The 20,218-nt window shown below is 42.4% G+C and overlaps 1 protein-coding gene across 4 annotated transcripts in view; it reads left to right on the top strand.

Annotated features, from left to right (window-relative positions):
• The window catches only part of LOC144227644 (serine/threonine-protein kinase MRCK alpha-like), a 64,174-nt gene that overhangs the window by 8,530 nt on the left and 35,426 nt on the right, over positions 1-20,218 (top strand). For 3 of the 4 annotated variants that reach the window (XM_077759317.1, XM_077759315.1, XM_077759318.1), the window contains one exon: positions 12,705-12,815. In XM_077759317.1, coding sequence (XP_077615443.1) covers positions 12,705-12,815 — 111 coding nt within the window. The remainder of the gene's footprint in view (positions 1-12,704; positions 12,816-20,218) is intronic. The other variant, XM_077759316.1, reaches the window with a different exon arrangement.

Raw genomic sequence — 20,218 nt, 5'->3', positions numbered from 1 at the left:
TCAGCATGGCGCCGTGGCACCCTGGCTGGCAAATGACATCTTGACCTGGGACTGTCTCTCAGTGGACCCGGCGGTCCCTGCATCTAACCTGTGGTTAGCCCCACAGGCAGCAAGTATACATGGGAATAAACATACTCACAAACTGGTATGACCCACGCATGGTCTCCAAAGCCTGGGGAGTGAGGGTAGAAAGAGCCAGACAAAAGCCTTGAGATGTTCCTTCTAGGACAGACTTGAAGGTGAAACTTCAAGTGATCCTTAAGACCCCTGCCGCCTGGTGTAAACATGCTGTACGTCCCCTCCCCTGAGAATGGGCAGGACCAGAGAAAATGGGCTAGACCATCACCCCCATCGGTAAGTCACTAATCAGTTGACTCTGACTGAAAGAAAAGGGAGATTATCCTGGGTGGACCTGACCTCATCTGGTGAACTCTTTACAAATGTTTGTGTCAGAGAGGCATTCTCCCATTGACCTTGAAGATGCAGACTTTGTGAGGTGTTTTTTTTTTTAATGTTTATTAATTTTGAGAGAGAGAGAGACGGAGTGTGAGCAGGGGAGCGGCAGAGAGAGAGGGAGACACAGAATCCAAAGCAGGCTCCAGGCTCTGAGCTGTCAGCACAGAGCCCGATGTGGGACTTGAACTCATGAACTCATGAGATCACGACCTGAGCCAAAGTCGGACACTTAACCGACTGAGCCGCCCAGGCGGCCCTGCAGCCTCCAGGAGTTTTATAGCTGCAAGGATGCGAATTCTGCTCACAATCACAAGAGCCACGAAGAGGACCCCAAGCCTCAGATGTCAGCCTCATGGGACCCTCAACACAGAATCCGGCCATGCCACACCCAGACTCCCGGCTCGCCGAGCTGTGACGGGCCGGACGGGTACGTCCCAGGTGCTGGGTTTGCGGTGACTTGTTAGTCAGCGAGAGGAAACGAAGGCACGTAGTGAAGCAACAGCAGTGCCGTGTCCTGGGGTAGCTGCAGGGTGCGGTGCAAGGGTCTGAGAAGCGCGGCCCCTGTCATGGCCAGTCCTCCCCCACACCCCTGTGTCCTGGGCGAGGGCACGTCCATCTTAGAGTGCGGTAGTGTACTGAACCTGAATTAAATGGCACTCCCGTACCCCATACCCGGTATCTTAAGTGGAGAAAAGAAACCTCTCATACCTGCTTTATAGTGATCTTACAAATACTTCTTTCCCTTGTACACCAATTTCTTAGTTCCATTTTGTGTGCATATTAATGATCTCTCTATGGGTGCTTTTTGGCTGATAGTAATGATAAAACAACATTGGTTTTCATACATATAACTATTTCAGAGATGTTACAATGTAAAAAATAAAACGTGCACCTTATAGTTCATAAAATATGGACAATTGGCAAACCCGAGCTTACTGCTGGGAAAAGGCAATAAAATGTGGCATGCCGAATTCAGAAAATAACCAAACAGAACTTCTGGAGATGAAAATCATATGGATATAAGTGGCAGGAAAATGAACAGAGCAGAAGAGAAAATTTGTGAATTGTAAGACAAATCAGAACATGATGGAGAGAGAAAATAATGGAAAACACAGCAGGAAGGGAAAACATAGCAGGAGTGAGGTGAGAAGCTCTGGCCAGCATTTGGTCCAAGTTCTGAGAGCCGAGGGGAGAGAACAGAGTGATCATTGAAAATATAATACTGAGACTTTTTCAGACTCAGGAGTAGACGCACAGAGTCAAGAAGCTTAGCAAATCCCAGGCATGACTGATGAGAATAGATTCACATCTACTAAAGTTGCAGCCTTACATCTGATGTTGTTCAGAGTACCAAAAAAAAAAAAAAAAAAAGATTACCTAAACATGATAGCAGATGGAATGACACCTGACTTCTAACAATATCAACAGAAGCGAGAAGAAGAAAGACACATTCACTTGCTTTAAGAAAATCTCATCAGCCTAGAAATATATGCACAGCAGAAGCATCTTTCAAAAATGAGGGTGAATTTCTTTCACTTATAGGCAAATGAGAACTAAGAGAAGAGAATCTGTCAGCAACACAATCTCACTAAAGGAAATTCTAAAGAATGTACTTTAGGTAGAGAGAAACTGGTCATGAAGGGTAAGTTTAAGAGAAGTACAGAGAATGGAGAAAGTGGTAAACATGAGCAAATGTAAATTAATATTGACTAAATAAAATAGTGGTAATAATGCCAAGAGGATTAAAAATCAAAAAAAGATGGGGGCACCTGGGTGGCTCAGTCGGTTAAGTGTCCGACTTTGGCTCAGGTTATGATCTCACGGTTTGTGGGTTCGAGCCCCGCGTCGGGCTCTGTGCTGACAGCTCAGAGCCTGGAGCTTGTTTCAGATTCTGTGTCTCCCTCTCTCTCTAACCCTTTCCTGCTCATGCTGTCTCTGTCTCTCAGAAATTAAAAAAAATAAATAAATTAAAAAAATCAAAACAAGATGAACTTAAAAATGGAGACAATAACATTTAATGCAGGAGAGAGGTAAGCAAATTTAAAATATTCCAAGACTCAGGGATTGCCCAGGAGGAGGGGAAGGATTTGATCACATTCGGATTTGTGGGGTTGACTACGCATGCTCACATTTCTAGGGCAAGTACAAACAGAATAGAGACAGTATGAAGAAGGTCAAAGGCAAAAACAGCATATGCTCCAGTGACAAAATAAACATTGTGTAGATAAAAATAAAATATAACATATACCCGTTCATGAGGGAAACCTCTAAATTTCAGCCATAGAAAGCATTTTTAATTTTTAAAAATTAATTTTTTTTTAATTTTAGAGAGAAAGAGAGGCAGAGGGAGAGAGAGTGTCTTCAGTAGAGCTTCACCCTCAGTGCAGAGTCCAACAAGGGCCCCATCCCATGATCCTGGGATCATGATCTGAGCCAAAATTGAATCGGATGCTCAATCAACTGAGCCACCAGATGCCCCAAACTGAGATCATTATGTAAATATCAGATGAAACCTAACACACACACAAAATATTATTGGAAGTAAAGTCAATCATATAATGAAGGGCCACTTTTACCTAGAAGTCATACTAGTTTTAAATATATATAGACCAAAGGGTGCGCCTTGAATCTGTATCATATGGGAATTGACGGAAGTACAAGGAGAGACAGATCCATTGTTCAGTAACCGATAGGGCAGAATGATCACAAAATTGACCTAATGCACAAATACAGAAGAGGACACATAACTGATGTTGAAAACACTTTCTTCTTAAAAATCACAAAACTATTTTTTTAAAAACGAGCAGATGGACCACAAACTAAGTCTCAACAAATGTCAGTGGGCTGGACTCATGGAGAGTTAGCTACATTAGAGTCTCGTTAGAAATAAATACTCTAAGAATAGACATTAAATTCCTGTTTGTAAATTAAGAAATACATTTTTAAGTAAACCCTGAATCAAAGGAGAAATTCTAATGGAGATTAGAAAATGGTGTGGACTGAATAACAACAAAAACATCACACATCAATATTTGTGGAATGCAGCTAAAGCAGTACTTAAAAAAATGCATACAGCCTTATGTACATAAAATATAACAGAAGAAAGCCTGCAAAGAAGCTAAGCATCCATTTTAGAAGTTACAGAAAAAGAGCAATTTAAACTTGAAGAGGGTGGAAGGCAAAAAATAATAAACTTAAAAGCAAAAATTCATGATGTAGAAAAAGTAACAAAATCAAAAGAACAGTAAAGCTGATAGTTTCACCTTGATAAAGCTAATAAAAGTGACAAAAGTGTGTGATGGCTCATGAAGAAACAAGGTAGGAAGAAAAGGCACATAAGGACAATATCAAAACTGATAAAAAGGACATCATATCTGAGGCAGATAGTTGAAGATAATAGAGTACAATAATAATTTGGGACCATTTCAAAATATAAAAAAGTTTCATATCGATAGATAAGAAAAATTTGGACAAATTATTAGAAAATATCACTTATTTAAATCAATTCAAGAAAAAAACTTAAAATTTCCTATAATTATTTTTTTATGTTATTTATTATTTTGAGAGAGAGAGAGAGAGACAGAGCATGAGCAGGGGAGGGGTAGAGAGAGGGAGACACAGAATCCTGAGCTGTGAGCACAGAGCCCGATGCAGGGCTTGAACTCACAAATTTCAAGATCATGATCTAAGCTGAAGTCAGACACTTAACCTACTGAGCCACCCAGGCGCCTCTCCCCCCCCATAATTATTAAAGAAATTGAATCTGTTGTTAAATATATTTCCACAAATAAAACTCCTGGGTGGCTCAGTTGGTTAAGCGTCTGACTCTTGATTTCGGCTCAGGTCATGATCTCAAGGGTTTGTGAGTTTGAGCCCTGCGTTGGGCTCGGTGCTGACACTGCAGAGCGTGCTTGGGATTCTCTCTCTCTCTCTTCTCCTCCCCTGCTCATGCTCTGTCTCTCTCAAAATAAATAAACTTTTTTAAAAAATCCAAAAAACTCTAGGTCCAGATAGTTTCTATCAAACCTTCAAGGAGAAATATTTCGAATCTTATTGGAAATCTTCCTGAGAATAGAAAAAGAAGAAATAGTCCCCATGATGGTTAATTTTGTGGGTCAACTTGACTGGGCCACAGGGTGCCCAGACATCTAGTCAAAACGTTACGTGTATGAGGGTGTTTTTTGAGGAGATGAATGTTTGGGTGGGCAGAGTAAGGAGCCTGCCCTAGAACTTCATCGTCATCAACCGGCTGCTTCCGCTTGCCCTGTGAGGCTCTGCCACCCTCTGCAGACATGGCCTCGCCTTCAACAACAGTCTCAGGCCTCGTGGACAGAAAGCCTGTGCCGGCCGAGGAGCAGCACTCTTGAGAGCGCCTGTTGGCCCAGGGCCCAGGGGAGTGAGAATTAATGAAGAAGAAGTGAGTGAAACGCTGAAGGGCATCTAATTACGACTGCTTTTTGTGGAAAGTATGACAGGGTTGCTGCTGCCTGTTCACCATTCTATTCTGAGGAGTAGATAAAAAAGACTCTTCTTCTTGATCCATCTCTAACCCTGCATTTCATAGACTGTGCTGTTGCAAACTGAAATAAAATACTTTTCATTTTTTAATTTTTATCAAAAATTTTTTAACATGTATTTATTTTTTGAGTGACGGAGATAGAGACAGAGACAGAGCATGAGCAGGGGAGGGGCAGAGAGAGGGAGACGCAGAATTTGAAGCAGGCTCCAGGCTCTGAGCTGTCAGCACAGAGCCCACAAACCATGAAATCATGACCTGAGCCGAAGTCAGATGCTTAACTGAGTGAGCCACCAAGGTGCCCCTAAAATACTTAAAAAAAAAACAAACCAAAAAACCCCAGAAATTAGAAATGTTGAAAATCCTATCCACGCTGCAAAGGAGAGAACAGCAAGGGTGTGGCTGCCCCGCTGCTGATAAGAGATGGAGGCTGCAACTCCTGACCGTGAGGAGCCCTCTCAGCAGAGGCCGCAGCACTAACCGCACAGACGCTGCCCCTTTGAAGGGAAGGGGCAGAGAAAGGCGACACAATGAAGGACTGGGTCCTACGGCGCCGGAGCACAGAGCTTCGAGGCTGTGAGGCGCACTGTTTCTCAAGAAAAGGGAAGAATGACCCTGAAGGCAATGCAGAGAGAAGGGGGGCCCTCTCACCATAGGCTCGGGGGGAAGCTCTTTCCTCCCTGGTTTCGGAGGGCAGAGTAGCCGCGGAGTAGCCGGGGGACCATGGCGGCAGGGCGGTCACCTCACCGGGCCTGGATGCGGGGACACGGAGCCCGGCAGGACTATTCTCAAATCTTCTGATCTGGCGAGGAACTCAGCTGGCTGGGTTTTGGACTTGCCTGGGACCTTCCTTCTTCTGTACGTCTCCCCGTTGGGATGCCAAGCTCCCCCCCCAGGCCTGGCCCACCGGTGTCTTTCGGAAGCACACAGCTTGTGCAGTTTCACAGATTCGCTCCCAGAGGGGAATCTGCGTCGGGATGAGTCCACCTCCAGTGCCTCCCAGACCGGACTCAGGGGATCCTGAGACAAGACCCTGGACTTCAGACTTAGCGGTGGTGCTGGGATGAGTGAAGGCTTTGGGGATGTTGGGGTGAAAGGAAAACATTCCGTGTGAGGGAAGACCACGAGTTTGGGGGACCAGAGACTGAACGTAAGAAATGAGTTTTGTCACCCCCACTCCAAAACTTAGGTTGAAACCCTGACCCTCAATGTGACTGTGTTTGGAGACAGGGTTTTTATATGGTAGGGGAGAGAGGTTTCTCTCCTTCCCTTCCCCCCACCCTCCCGGCAAGTAGGGGTGAAGGGTGAAGGCAGCCGTCTGCAAACCAGGAGGGGCTCTCACCAGAACCCCACCTTGATGGCTCCCTTGTCTTGACAAATAAACTCCTGATGGACGAGCCCCGCCCCCCCCCACGGTGTTTTGTTTTGGCAGTGGCCCTAGTTAACTAAAACGCTCCCCAAATTATTTTAAGCGGGTCGTGTAACTTGATAAGGACACTGTTAGAAGGAAAGATTACAGTCTAATGTTACTATGGAAAAAAGGAATGATCTTTTTTCATTAGTATTTTATTGGTTTATACATCTGCTGTGAAAACTACAAGCTTTTGTCTTAACTGGGAGCAAGAACACAGCCTTAAATTTTAGCCACAGATTTAAAAGACCATTGACGGTAAGCCTATAATCATGATACTCCCAAGGTTGTTAAACTGTATACCACCCAGAATTTTGGCTGAAAATACAGAAGTATCTTTGAGCCGTAGTTCTGAATTTTTTTCAATATTTTTATTTATTTCTAGGAGAGAGAGAGAGAGACAACATGAGCAGGGGAGGGTAGAGAGAGAGGGAGACACAGACTCCGAAATAGGCTCCAGGCTCTGAGCTAGCAGTCAGCACAGAGCCCGACGCGGGGCTCGAACCCACGAACCATGAGATCATGACCTAAGCGAAATTTGGACGCCTAACCGACCAAGCCACCCAGGTGCCCCCGTAGTTCTGAATTTTAACCAGGACATGCGTGGTTTCACCTGCGCTGACAGCAATGCTGTTCTTTGGAACAATTCAAAGATTACATGCCTTGTTTTCTGTGTATTTCGTTGTTAGCGCCCAAAGGTGGACTGTCTTGGTGAAACAGCGAATCTGACCCTTTGAATCTCAGCTGTTCAATGGGAATTACCATGAAATGCTGAGCATGAAGAATTCTTTTAAAAAATGGCGGAACTGAATCTATTTATATACATGAAAAAAATACAGCATGACTGATTTGGTATTGTCCTAGTAATGCAAAGTTTGACACTAAAAAATGAATCAGCATAACATATTAGCAGATAAATAAAATCATATCATTTCAATAAAATCATAAAACTATCTGATAAAATTCAATATCTTTTTAACATACAAAAATAGAGCCCCTCAACCCAAGCTAGAAGCAGAAAAGAACCATCTTAATCTCATAGAAGGTACCAGTAATAGCCACAGAATTTACAAAAAAACAGCATTTTTAATGGTAAAATATTGAAATATTTCAATGTTTGCATTTAGGAGAAAAATAAAGATGCCGGCTATACTATTTCTATTCGATATAATATGGAAAGTCTTTTCAACATTAATTAAAATTTTCAACTTACTTTGAAAAGCTTAGCAAGATGGTTGACTTGCTAATATATATATACAACACACAGAAATATTTGTGGAAATCATTACACAAAATCAATATGTGAAATACATATATACAGAATATAGTAAGACTACCCTGTCAATATACAGAAACCAAATGGATTTCTATATACTATTGAGAAATTTAATTACCTTTTTTATAACAGACATCACTAACAATAGGATAAGAAATCAAGTATTTAGAAATAAATCTAATAGTAGCTAAAAAAACCTCTAGGGAGAAATATTAAATTGTAAAGAGGGACATTTAAAAAGGCCTAAATGAAAGAGAGTAACACTATATTCCTAGATGAAATGCCTTGATACTATAAAGATCTCAATTATCCTTTAATTAAAATCGGTTCAACCAGCATTCTATCAAGATTGAAGATTCAATTGAATATAGCAGGATTCAATATAATCTTGATAAAAATTCCAATTTTTTTCCCCCATGGAATTTGGAATATATATGGAAATGCAAAAGTTTAAGAAAGTAAAAATGGTTTTTGAAGATCAACTTAGCTGAGCTTTCTCTATAAAATGTCATGATGGGAGCACCTGGGTGGCTCAGTCGGTTGAGCATTAGATTCCTGATGTCACCTCAGGTCATGATCTCATGGTCATGGGATCAAGCTCAGTGTTGGGCTCTGCACTGGGCACAGAGCCTGCTTGGGATTCTCTCTCTCTCTCTCTCTCTCCTTCCCCCACTCATGCTCCCTCAAAAAAAACCAAAACAAAACAAAACAAAATAAAACAAAAAATGTCATGACGTTAAGAACTACAGTAATTAGGGGGACCTGGGTATCAGTCAGTTAAGCATCTGCCTTCGGCTCAGGTCATGATCTCGTGGTTCGTGGGTCTGAGCCCCGCGTCGGGCTCTGTGCTGAGAGCTCAGAGCATGGAGCCTGTTTCAGATTCTGTGTCTCCCTCTCTCTCTGAACCTCCCTGCTCATGCTGTCTCTCTCTGTCTCTCTCTGTCTCTCTGTCTCTCTCTCAGAAATAAATAAAACATTAAAAAATACTACAGTAATTAAAAGAGTATGGTATCGGCAAATGCATAGAGACAAAGACATACAGAATAATGTCCAGAAAAAGAGGCATCTATGGATACTTATTATAAAGCTGCACTGAGAGCAGTGGGAGAAGGTTATTAAAACATGAGCCTCACAGTGGAGAAAGATCCCTGTAATGCAAAAACTAACAAAGGCTCATATCCAGAGTATACCAAGAACCTTAGGTCAGTAAGAAAAAGTCAGTCAACTCAGGAGGGAGTGGCAAGAAACTTAACAGGCAATTCATCAAGAGGAAATCCAAATAGACAAATAGACAATAAGCATACTAGAAGCCCCAAGCCTCATGAGACAGCACAGCACTACACAGTTACTGAAATGCTTGAGATAAAAACCCGGCAAGGCAAGGACTGGCGAGGGAGTGGCGCCGTGAGAAGTGCAGACTGTTGGTCCATTCCTAGAAGGTCACTCTAGGGATCTTGCACATCCACGCCTAGGAAATACATATAAGAATGTTCTCTTTCTCTCTCTTTTTTTTTTTTGAGAGAGACAGAGTGGGAACGGGCGAAGGGCAGAGAGAGAGAGAAGCCCAAGAAGGCTCCTGGCTGTCAGCACAGAGCCCAATGCAGGGTTTGAACCCACAAAACTGTGAGGTCACGCCCTGAGCTGAAACCAAGAGTCAGATGCTCAACTGACTGAGCCCCCCAAGTTCCCCACATATAAGATTGTTCTTAACAGCTAAAACGGGAACAAACCCAAATGTTGATCAAACTGGGAGTAAATAAGGAAAATGTGGTGTTTTAGTATAATGAGATACCGCACACAATCAAAAGGAAGAAGCTGTGGCCGTACACAACACCATGGATGAATCTCACCAGCACAATGTCCCATTTTTAAATGTCGGTGGTACTTTCCTGGCCGTGTGCATTATACTCATGAATTAACACGATGCGACTTAGGCCCTTTACCCTGCATGTGTGTGCTACATCTGACACTGAAACGAGAGATTGAGAGAGACAGAGAGAGACAGAGAGACAGAGAGAGACAGAGAGAGAGAGGAGACCAGTGTAAATGGAATGGCTAACAAGGCAGAGGAGTATGACCCATGTGACTATGAGTAGAGGTGACTGTGAGCAGAGGCGGGGAGGTGGAATGAGGGATCGCAGGAGGACGTGAGTTTCAGTCGTGCACTGGGCAAGGTGGTGAGGGCGGGGCAGGCCCGAAGCACAAGGGCTCCCCCTCGGGCAGCTCACGCCCTACCAGGGAATAACACATCCATCGATTATAGTAGTGACGGGCAGGCAGTGCTGGCTTTTGAGTTCCAACCTTCAGCATTCGGCTTAATGACTTTGTTGGGAGCCTTGCTGACTTCTTAAATATCAGCCACCTAGAAAACGGAATTAAATATGGGAATGAATCCAAAAGCAGACTTTTAAATTCTCCACACCAAAAAAAAGCATTGATCAAATGTCACATGAGTAGTGTGTTGTATTTCACAACAGCGGTCACATGAATGAACAATGAAAGATACTGGCTCCAACCAGAGGGAAAAACCAGGGCGTTTGAGGATGTAAAGCACGTAGCTGATGCTGCCTTGAACTGAAAACAAGTTTAGGAAGGAACTTACTAAGCCAGAGAGTTTTGTTTCGCACATCGATTGTTTCTGCTCCTAATTATCTGGCCTGAATCTACAGAGTTTGTCCTCTTGGCCCAAGAATGTGCTCATACAAAGTCTTAGGGTTTTGTTTGCTTGTTTTTGTTTTTGTTTTCATCAGTGAAGGCTCGAAGACTAAGGGCAGCTCGGGCCACGTAAGCCTTTCTGTGACATCTCCCAGCTCCCCCAAACCCCGAAATCCCCAGTTACGGTCACCATCGCCACCACGACCACCACCAGCATAATTTTATGTGTATTGTAAAGGCTCAACAGAATAAATGTAAAGATCCAATTGGCCCCGTTCAACAACTTGTGAATCCCATTCAACAAACAGAAGAGAGCTCTGAATGGAAGGCTTTTATGCACAGGAGCAGGTGGGACAAGAATGTTATTAGCAAAAGAAAAGACAGGGTTATCTCAGGCAAGGTCTTCTTTCCGGAGGAGGAGGAGGGAGAGCTGGGGTCTTATCAGCAGATTTCCTCACTAGAGGAGTAGAAATTCCAGACTGACCGGCTTCAATTCCACTCCTGGGAGTGGCTGAAACTGGATTAGGTGTGAAGCCTTGGTGGGGCTTGACGTGAGTGACTCCATTTTAGATATGTTTCTTTCTGACAATATTAAATTTTAAGTGTATGAAAATAGCAGAACACAGTGTTTTTATTCCCAGATACCACATAAACCACCGTGTGTGTGCGTCTGTGCGTGTGTGTGTACGTGTGTGTGTGTGTGTGTTTGTGTGTGTGACTCCGAGGCTGCCTACAGGTCCCCCCTGTCTTCTGACCCACCCTCTTCCACACAGAAACACCCTGCAGCTGCATTTCACTCAAGACATTTTATAATTTTGGAAATCACTAAATTACATATTTTTAAAAGTTTATTTATTTTGAGAAAGAGAGCGTAAGCAGGGGAAGAGCAGAGAGAGAGAGAGAGATCATGACCTGAGCGGAAACCAAGAACCAGATGCTTACTGACTGCGCCGCCCAGGTGCCCTAAACTATGGATTATGTGATCGTCTAAAGAACATTTTAAACATTTCTTTTTTTTTTAATATTTTATTTATTTATTTATTTTTGAGAGAGAGATAGAGACAGCATGAGCAGGGGAGGATCAGAGAGAGAGAGAGGCACAGAATCAGAAACAGGCTCCAGGCTCTGAGCTAGCTGTCAGCACAGAGCCCGACACGGGGCTCGAACCCATGAACCGCGAGATCATGACCTGAGCTGAAGTCGGACGCTTAACCGACTGAGCCACCCAGGCGCCCCCATTTTAAACATTTCTTAACATACAAGATGCCGACCCTGCGTGCCAGTGTTTCTCTGCTGTTAAGTAAATAGGGGCTTGGGTTTGTACCATAAGTTACAAGTTTGATTCACTTCTTTTACTTTTCATTTAATGCCCAATGCAGTGGGTGGGAGGAACAATTCTCCCCCCCTCTCTCTGGGTCTGGGGCTGGGTGGGAATTAAACTGACATAAGAGATTAACAAGAGAAAAACATACAGATTTTAACTGAATTTTGACTTGTATGAGGGAGTCTTCGCAGGAGAAGTGACTAGTGCAGGAAGCTTTTATACAGTTTAAACAAAGAAACAAATCACAGGCCAATAAAGGGTTTGGGCTTCGGGCACTGAATGCTGAAGTAGTAACTGGGAAGATGTGGGCTCGTTAAACTAGGTTTGTGCGTACAGCCTTCCTGGCCCCAAATACCCCAGATCTCTGGTGAGAGGAATGTCTTCCGCCTCTGGTACGGGGAGGACACCTTTCACGGGGGAGATTTATCGCCTGCTTTTAGGAAGACAGAGGAGGGTCAGAGTGCCCTCCTTGCACTGACTGTTGCTCAAGTAACTTTAATTCAAAATAATCAACATGCCAAAGTGCCGGAACCTTCGTCGGGTACTCTCAGGGACAGAATTCGTCTCTTGAGCTTCGAGTTCGTTTCTCAAATACCCTCTCTGCCTAGAATGTGCCTGCTCACCTTCTTGTGGGTCCTGGCACTTTCAGTGGAAGGGGTGAGCCGCGCTCAGTGGGGTGCTGGAGGCGACTGCTCTGCACTGCAGCCTTCTGGAACCTGCCTTCTCTGCTGGGATACTTCTAACAAAAATGCTCACAGTATGGTTTCTTACAGAGAAATATCCTAACGTTCATGACTTACATTAATAACCATGTGTCCTAGGGGTACATGGGTGGCTCAGTCAGTCAGGTGTCTGACTTCGGCTCAGGCCACGACCTTGCTGTTCCCAAGTTCAAGCCTCAGCTCAGAGCCTGGAGCCTGCTTTGGATTTGTGTCTCCCTCTCTCTCTGCCCCTCCCCTGCTTGCACTCTGTCTCTCCTCTCTCTCTCTCAAAAATAAACATTTTTTAAAAATGTGTTCTATACAATGATCTCTGGAATTTTGTTTCCCCTAACTTGTTTTTCTAGACAGACCCAGCTGAGAACGTATTTGAACAGAACCTCAAGATCCAGTTCTACATCAGTTCCGGGTCCACATCTCCGTCCTCACACAGTGCAGACGAAGCCGCCCCAGTTAAGGTGCCTCCCCAGGGTAGCTCTGCTCGCAAGCTCTTCACGCGTAACAGAGGGGCATTTCTCTCCTCACCAAATACCCTGCTGGGCTGGGAGTCCATCAGGGAGTCTCAGGGGTCAGAGATGACAGACCCAGGTGAGCACGCCCCTCCCGAAAAGCAGTGCCGATGACAGAGCTTCGGCCGGCTCTGGGAGAACAGGCTTCAGGACGGGGTCTACTCTGAAGGTCGGGTTTAAGGGAGCAGACGGCGCAGTCAGGGCCGTAAGTATGGGATGGCTGGTACGGCGGTGGTGCCAGCCGCAAGGGGACACAGTGCCGAAGGGCAACACTCTGGCTGCTCGCACTGCTGTGTTAGCATCAGGGGTCACCACGTAGCGGAAACCTATCACATCGTAACATCACGTCTGGTGTTATGTATAATTAGCAAGGTAGAAAAATATCCTTGTGACATCGCTCGTTAAAATTTGAGGTATTTTCTTGTCTTCTAATGGGGCGTAAAACAACTCTTCCTTGGCCCTTCCTTCCTGTTAATCAGAGACTGCGATTCTCTGCAAAAGGAAATCTTTCCTCCAGAGGTCAAAGGGTTCGGTGTCTCTCAGCTCACTCGCTCCTGCTCTGCATCTCCGTCACCTCGGTAATCCGGGCAGGGGCTCTGCTGTCGCTGTGGAATCCTGGGGGCCGGCCACGTGCTGGGAGGGGAGCCATGCGTCTTTGGGAAAGCTTCAGTGTGGCTGTCGCCAGGCCAGACCTTATCTGCAAATTCTGTTCAGAGCTTCTGAACTTCTGAGAACAATTTTATTTTATGGTCCTGTTTTAAACTTTTCATAATGAAAATATTTGCATCACAGAGGAATAACCTATCACAAATCCACACGGCCACTACTCACAGATTTAGTAAAACAGTGGCAGCCTTGTGTCAGATAAGAGAAGTTAAGATGTAAGTGGGAGTCCGGCACGCATGTAACCACCTTCTCCCTCCTCCCGGGAGGTCACTGGCCATCGGAGGAGGTGTGCACTCTTCCGGCCACCTTCTTATCCGCTGTGTCACATGCATGTGTCCTTCAAGGGCGGGGATCACTTGGCTTGCTTCAAACACTCCCGCAAACAGCACCCCTCTCGTTCTACGACCAGTCACACGGACACTCCATTCGTGCTGACTGCTGCGTACCGTACCCATGTACTCAGCGTTACAGAACCCTGCTCCTTTTGATGGGCATTTGGCCATTTTTCACGACTACCATTTCTTTATCATAACGAGCCTGATTGTCCTTGCTGCGCCCACGGTAGTCCCCCCCCGCACCCCCAGTCCATGGTTTTTGTTATCTGCAGGAACCAGGGTCTAGAAGCAGAAGACCCTCCTCTGACATACGCTTGGGTCAGTAGTCCCCTAACACCGTGTCACAGTGCCTACGTCATTCACCTCGTTCGCCTCAGCACACGGGCACTTCACGAGCTCGTACCATGACAAGGAGAAGGGCGAGTATACTACAGAGAACTCTTCTGGGAGAGAGAGAGGCCACTCATGTAACTTTTATCACAGCACATCGTAACAACTGTCCAATTCTGTTATTACTTATTGTTGCTAATCTCTTACTGCTCCTAATTTATAAAGTTAACTTTTCATAGGATATGTGTGTATTTTTGATGTAAAACTTTGGCAACAGAATGGTTCCATTTTTTGGGAACAGTCACAGATTTTGTGGAAACTTTGCAGGGACAGTGTGAATTTATTTTTCCGAGACTACTGAGGGCTGCCACCGGATTTCCCATCCCCTCGAATACTTCAGAGTGTATTCCTCACAGTTAAGAATATTCTCTTACATGTGTGTACACATGTGGTGACGCATTACTACCTCCTGAACCAAGGGCCCCATTCAGGTTTCACCTGTGGCGTCCATCACAGCAAGAGGACCTGGTTCAAAATGCTGCTTTGCCTGCCCTTGTCACCCCTCTTCAGTCTCTTCCCATCTGCGACAGTCCCTTAGTCTTTGTTTGATTTTGTGACCTTGAGACTCTCAAAAGCCACAGTCCCATGTAGAGTAGAATGCTCATTAAAAAGAAAGAAAAAGAAAGAAAGAAAGAAAGAGAGAGAGAGAAAGAAAGAAAGAAAGAAAGAAAGAAAGAAAGAAAGAAAGAAAGAAAGAAAGAAAGAAAAGAAAGAAAGAAAGAAAGAAAGAAAGAAAGAAAGAAAGAAAGAAAGAAAGAAAGAAAGAAAGAAAGAAAAGTTTCCTCGGGGCTTTATGCAGGTCATGCGTCACAGGCAAGACCATCACAGAAACGATGCTGTGGCTCTCTCACTGCACCCCATCAGGCAGGGTGTTTGCTCTGACCATTGTGCTAAGGTAGGATTTTCCAGGCCTCTCTTTTCCTCTGTGATTCATAAGTGTTTCGTAGAGAGGTACTCTGAAACCATTTAAGTACCCAGTTTCTCACCCACCTTTCAGTTTATTTATATCTGTACAGGCTCATGATTTCCTCTTTTATCCAATGGCTTATAATCCACTAGTGTCATTATTTATTCTGATGTTCAAATGGTCACAGATATGGTCTACGTGAGTCCTTTCTTCACCACTGTGTCCTGACATGTCTTCATCATGCCTGCAACACCTTCTTTCTATCTGGCAGAACAAGATGCACCGGCTCATCTGTATGGTATTGCCCCAGCCCTGCTGTCAGCCATCTCTTCCAAGGACACCAATCCCTTTTAGTGGAGAATGGCATTTAGAATGCCATTGGGAGGCACCGAGGCACCTACCTCTGAATGTTAGGTGTGCTCACTGCTATTGGAGTATTACTATTCCAAGCCCTTTTATTGGAGAAAAATAAACTTGTATACCAGTCTACAGGTAGGAATCTGTCTATCTATCCATCCATCCATCCATCCATCCATCCATCCACCTACCTACCTATCATCTACCTCTCTATCATCATCATCCATNAGAATGCCATTGGGAGGCACCGAGGCACCTACCTCTGAATGTTAGGTGTGCTCACTGCTATTGGAGTATTACTATTCCAAGCCCTTTTATTGGAGAAAAATAAACTTGTATACCAGTCTACAGGTAGGAATCTGTCTATCTATCCATCCATCCATCCATCCATCCATCCATCCATCCATCCATCCATCTATCCACCTACCTACCTATCATCTACCTCTCTATCATCATCATCCACTTATCAATCCACTAGCTCGCTACCTACCTACCTACCTACCTACCTGTGACAACTGAGTTCATGCACACATAAATAACTTCAATCCAAGATCACAGGGCTTATTCTAGTTTTGTCTCTTTCCACACTTCTAATTCCCTCCTGTGACTAATCTCCCACCTGTGCAGCAAGCCCACCCTCACCCACTTGAGCTCTGCATCTCCACTAGTGTATAATACACTCCTATACACTGTGCACTCTTCTGCCCTGGCAAGAGAGTTTTTGAAAATCAGCTTTGACCTTTACTTAGTACTGCATAAAATGTTCTCATTTCTTTATAAACATGTCAACACTAACTGCCACAAGGCATCTGAAATTTTGCAATTCCGATGGATGTAAAGCAGTAAAATTATCGTTTTCATTTTGTCACACTGAGGTTTTTAATTCTGACATGGTTAAAATTCATCAGTCCTTTCTTATACTGCTTGCCCTTTTGGGGTGTTTTCTGAGAAATCCATTTCTATCCTATCCTTCTATCCCAAAAGTTCCAAACAGAGTTAAGGTTTTGCTTTTTCACATTTAGGGATTTATATCTTTGTTTGCCAGGAAATAGAAACCTAAGTTTTGCCCCCATGATAGCTGCCCCAGTCCCATTCATTGACCAGTCTGTTATGTCCCTAATAATTTGTACAGCTGAGCCCCATTTTATTGCCTTTGTTGTGCTGCACTTTGGAGAGACTGCGTTTTTTACAAATTGAAGGTCTGGGGCAACCCTGTGTCTAGCAAGTCTCTGGGTTCCATTTTTCCAACAACATTTGCTCACTTCTTGTCTCTGGGTCACATTTCGATCATTCTTGCAATAGTTCCACTTTTTAAGTCTTATTATATTTGCGGTGTAATCTGTGATCAGTGACTGACTCACTAAAGCTCAGATGACAGCAATTTTTAGCAGTAAAGTATTTTTAAATTAAGATACGTATATTGCTTTTTCTTTTTTGTTTTTGCATTATTGAAGTATAGTATCATACAGAGTCATATTAGTTTCAGGTGTACACCATAGTGATTCAACAATTCTATACACATCACTCAATAAGCACCATGATAAATGTGGTTACTACAAGATTATTACAAAATTACTGACCATACTCCCTCTGCTGTACTTTTCATTGCCATGAATTACTTTATAACTGGAAGTTTGTACCTTTTAATTCCCTTCACCCATTTCACCCATCCTACCCTTCAGCTCCCCTCTGCAAACCACCAGTTTGTTCTCTGTATTTATGGGCATTTTTTTGTTTTTCGTTTGTTCATTTGTTTCGTTTTTTAGATTACACATATAAGTGAAATCATACCACATTTGCCCTTCTCTGATTTATTTCACTTATATATACTCACATCTTCTCTATCCACTCATTTATTAATGGACACTTGGGTTGCTTCCGTATCCTGGCTATTGTAAATAATGCTGTGATAAACGTAGGGGTGTATATATCTTTTTGAATTAGTGGTTTCATTTTCTTTGGGTAAATCCCCAGCAGTGGAATTACTGGATCTTATGGTATTTCTATTTTAAAATTTTTGGGGAACCTCCATATTGTTTTCCACAGTAGCTGCACCAGTTTACATTTCCACCAAGTGGATGAGGGGTCCCTTTCCTCCATATCCTTATCCACACTTATTTCTTATCTTTTTGACAATGGCCATTCTGACTAGTGTGAGGTGGTATCTCACTGTAGTCCTGATTTGCATGTCCTGATGATAGGGACGCTGACCATCTTTTCATGGGTCTGTTGGCCATCTGGATGTCTTCTTCGGAAAAATGTCTATTCAGGTCCTCTGCGCATTTTAAAATCGGATTTTTTTTTTTTTTTTTTTTTTTTTTGGTGTTGAGTTGCATGAGTACTTTATATATTTTGGATACTAACCCTTACTGGGTATAGCATTTGCAAATATCTTCTCCCAATTAGTACGTTGCCTTTTCATCTTGATGTCTTCCTCTGTTGTACAAATATTTTTTTTTTCATTTTGGTGTGGTCCCAATAGTTTATTTTTGCTTTCATTTCCCTTTCCTGAGGAGACATACCATAAATATGTTGCTAAGTGTAATGTCCAAGGGATTTCTGCCTATATTTTCTTTTAGGAGTCTTACGGTTTCAGGTCTCACATATAGGTCTTTAATCCTAAGCATTTTTTTTCTTTTTCATGATATTATAAATGGAACTATTTTCTTAATTTCCTTTTCCTACTGTTCATTCTTGAGTGTATAAAAATGCAGCTGATTCTTATGTATCCTGCAAACTTTGCTATATTTGTTTATTAGCTTTTACTGAAATTTGGGGACTCATTAGGGTTTTCTTTACATATGATCATATCTTCTGTGAATAAACATCCATATATCCTCTTTCCATATACATTTTAGAATAATAGTATTTATATCTATAACAAAGTCTTGTACTACTATATTTTGAGAGAAATGGCATTAAACCATTTTTATGTATGTATTTATGTACATATAAATGTATTTATGTATATATCTATAAACCATTTATTTATGTATGTATTTCATCTAGAGGGAATTGGCATCTTAACTATATTGAATCTTCCAGTTCATGAATTCAGTATGCCTCTCCACTTATTCAGATATTCTTTGATGTCTTTCCTCAGCATTTTGTGGTTTTGAACACACAAGTCTTGTACATGTTTTGTGAGATTTACTTTTTTTTTAGCAATTGTAGATGGTACTGTATTTTAAACTTCAATTTCCATGTATTTGTTACTAGTATTGTTGAAGTACAATTTTTTTTTGTATGTTGATCTTGTAACTTGAGAACCTGCTAAGCTCATTTATTAATTTCCAGGAGGTTTTTGTTTTTGTAGATTCCTTGGAATTTTATACATAAACAATCATGTCATCTGAAAATAGGTACAGTTTTTTCCTTCTTCCCTACTCTGTGTGATTTTATTTCCTTTTCTTACCTTATTGCCCTGGCTAGAACTTCTACTGCTATGTGATAAAAATGGACATCTCTCGTATTCATTTTAAGGGAAAACAATTCAATCTTTCACAATTAATTATAATGTACATGGTAGGATTTTTGTAGATGCTTTTTATCAAGTTGAGGAAGTTCACCTCTCTTCCTAGTTTGCTAAGAGATTTTTTAAATCACAAATTGATGTTAAATTTTGGCAAACACTTTTTATGCATTAATGTACTATATTGTGAGGTTTTTTGTTCTTTAGCCTGTTAACATAATAGATTATATTGACTGATTTTCAAATATTGAATCACCTTTATTTCCCTGAAATAAACATTTGCTATAGCTTTCCAATAAAGCTGTTCTGGAGATATCTTTGGGGAGTTTTTAAATGACAAACTTAATTTCTTTAATTTATCAGACGATTCAAATTACTTATCTCCTATTGGGTGAGTTGTGGTAGTGTGTACTTTTGGGGAAATTGGTCTACTTCATCTAAGATATTCCATTATGTATATGTCATTTACTACTATCCTGTGTCAACAACCTTTTTCCTGATCAAATGAGGGGTGGAAACTTCACCTCCTTTTATTCCTTTCTATTCTTCCCATTTGTAATGTAATTGTGTTACGTATTTCTCTATATACACTGAGGAACATTAGACAACGTTATAATTTTTGCTCCCACCATCTAATTTAGAAAATCTATTGTATTTATCCATATTTTTACTCTTCCCATGTTCTTCCTTTTGATTCCTTCATTTCCTTCATTGTAGCTGTCCTAGGTATACTGTGGACAAATGCAGACCTTCTGATATAGTCTTGATTTTCCAATCACTGAAAAAAATCAATGGACTTTATTTTGGGGTAGTTTTACATTTACAGAAACAGTGGCAAGTACAAAGTTCCTACCCTTCCCACCCTCTAGTTTCCTCCATTATTAACAACTTACATTTGTGTGGAGCATTTGTTACAATTAATGAGCCGTTGTCATTAACAGAAGTCCATAGTTCAGGCTCACATTTTAGATTATACATTTTACAGATGTACAGCTAGACAGATAAGGGATGATGGGCTGTAGCTACCATTACAGTATCACGTGAGTGCAGTCTCCCTGCCCTAAAAGTTCCTGTGCCCCACCTACGGTTCCTTTTGTCCCTGTCTCTACTTGAAATCCCAGAAACCACTGATCTTTTTACTATTGTCGTACTTTTGCTTTTTCCACTGTGTCATACAGTTGTAATCACACAGCTTTTCCAGACTGCTAAGCTTCACTTAGCAACA

Source organism: Crocuta crocuta, unplaced genomic scaffold, assembly GCF_008692635.1.
Source record: "Crocuta crocuta isolate KB4526 unplaced genomic scaffold, BGI_CrCroc_1.0 scaffold41, whole genome shotgun sequence".
NCBI classification, from domain to species: domain Eukaryota; kingdom Metazoa; phylum Chordata; class Mammalia; order Carnivora; family Hyaenidae; genus Crocuta; species Crocuta crocuta.
The sequence above is the reverse complement of the archived record's forward strand: the minus strand, read 5'-3'. Positions and strand labels throughout refer to the sequence as shown.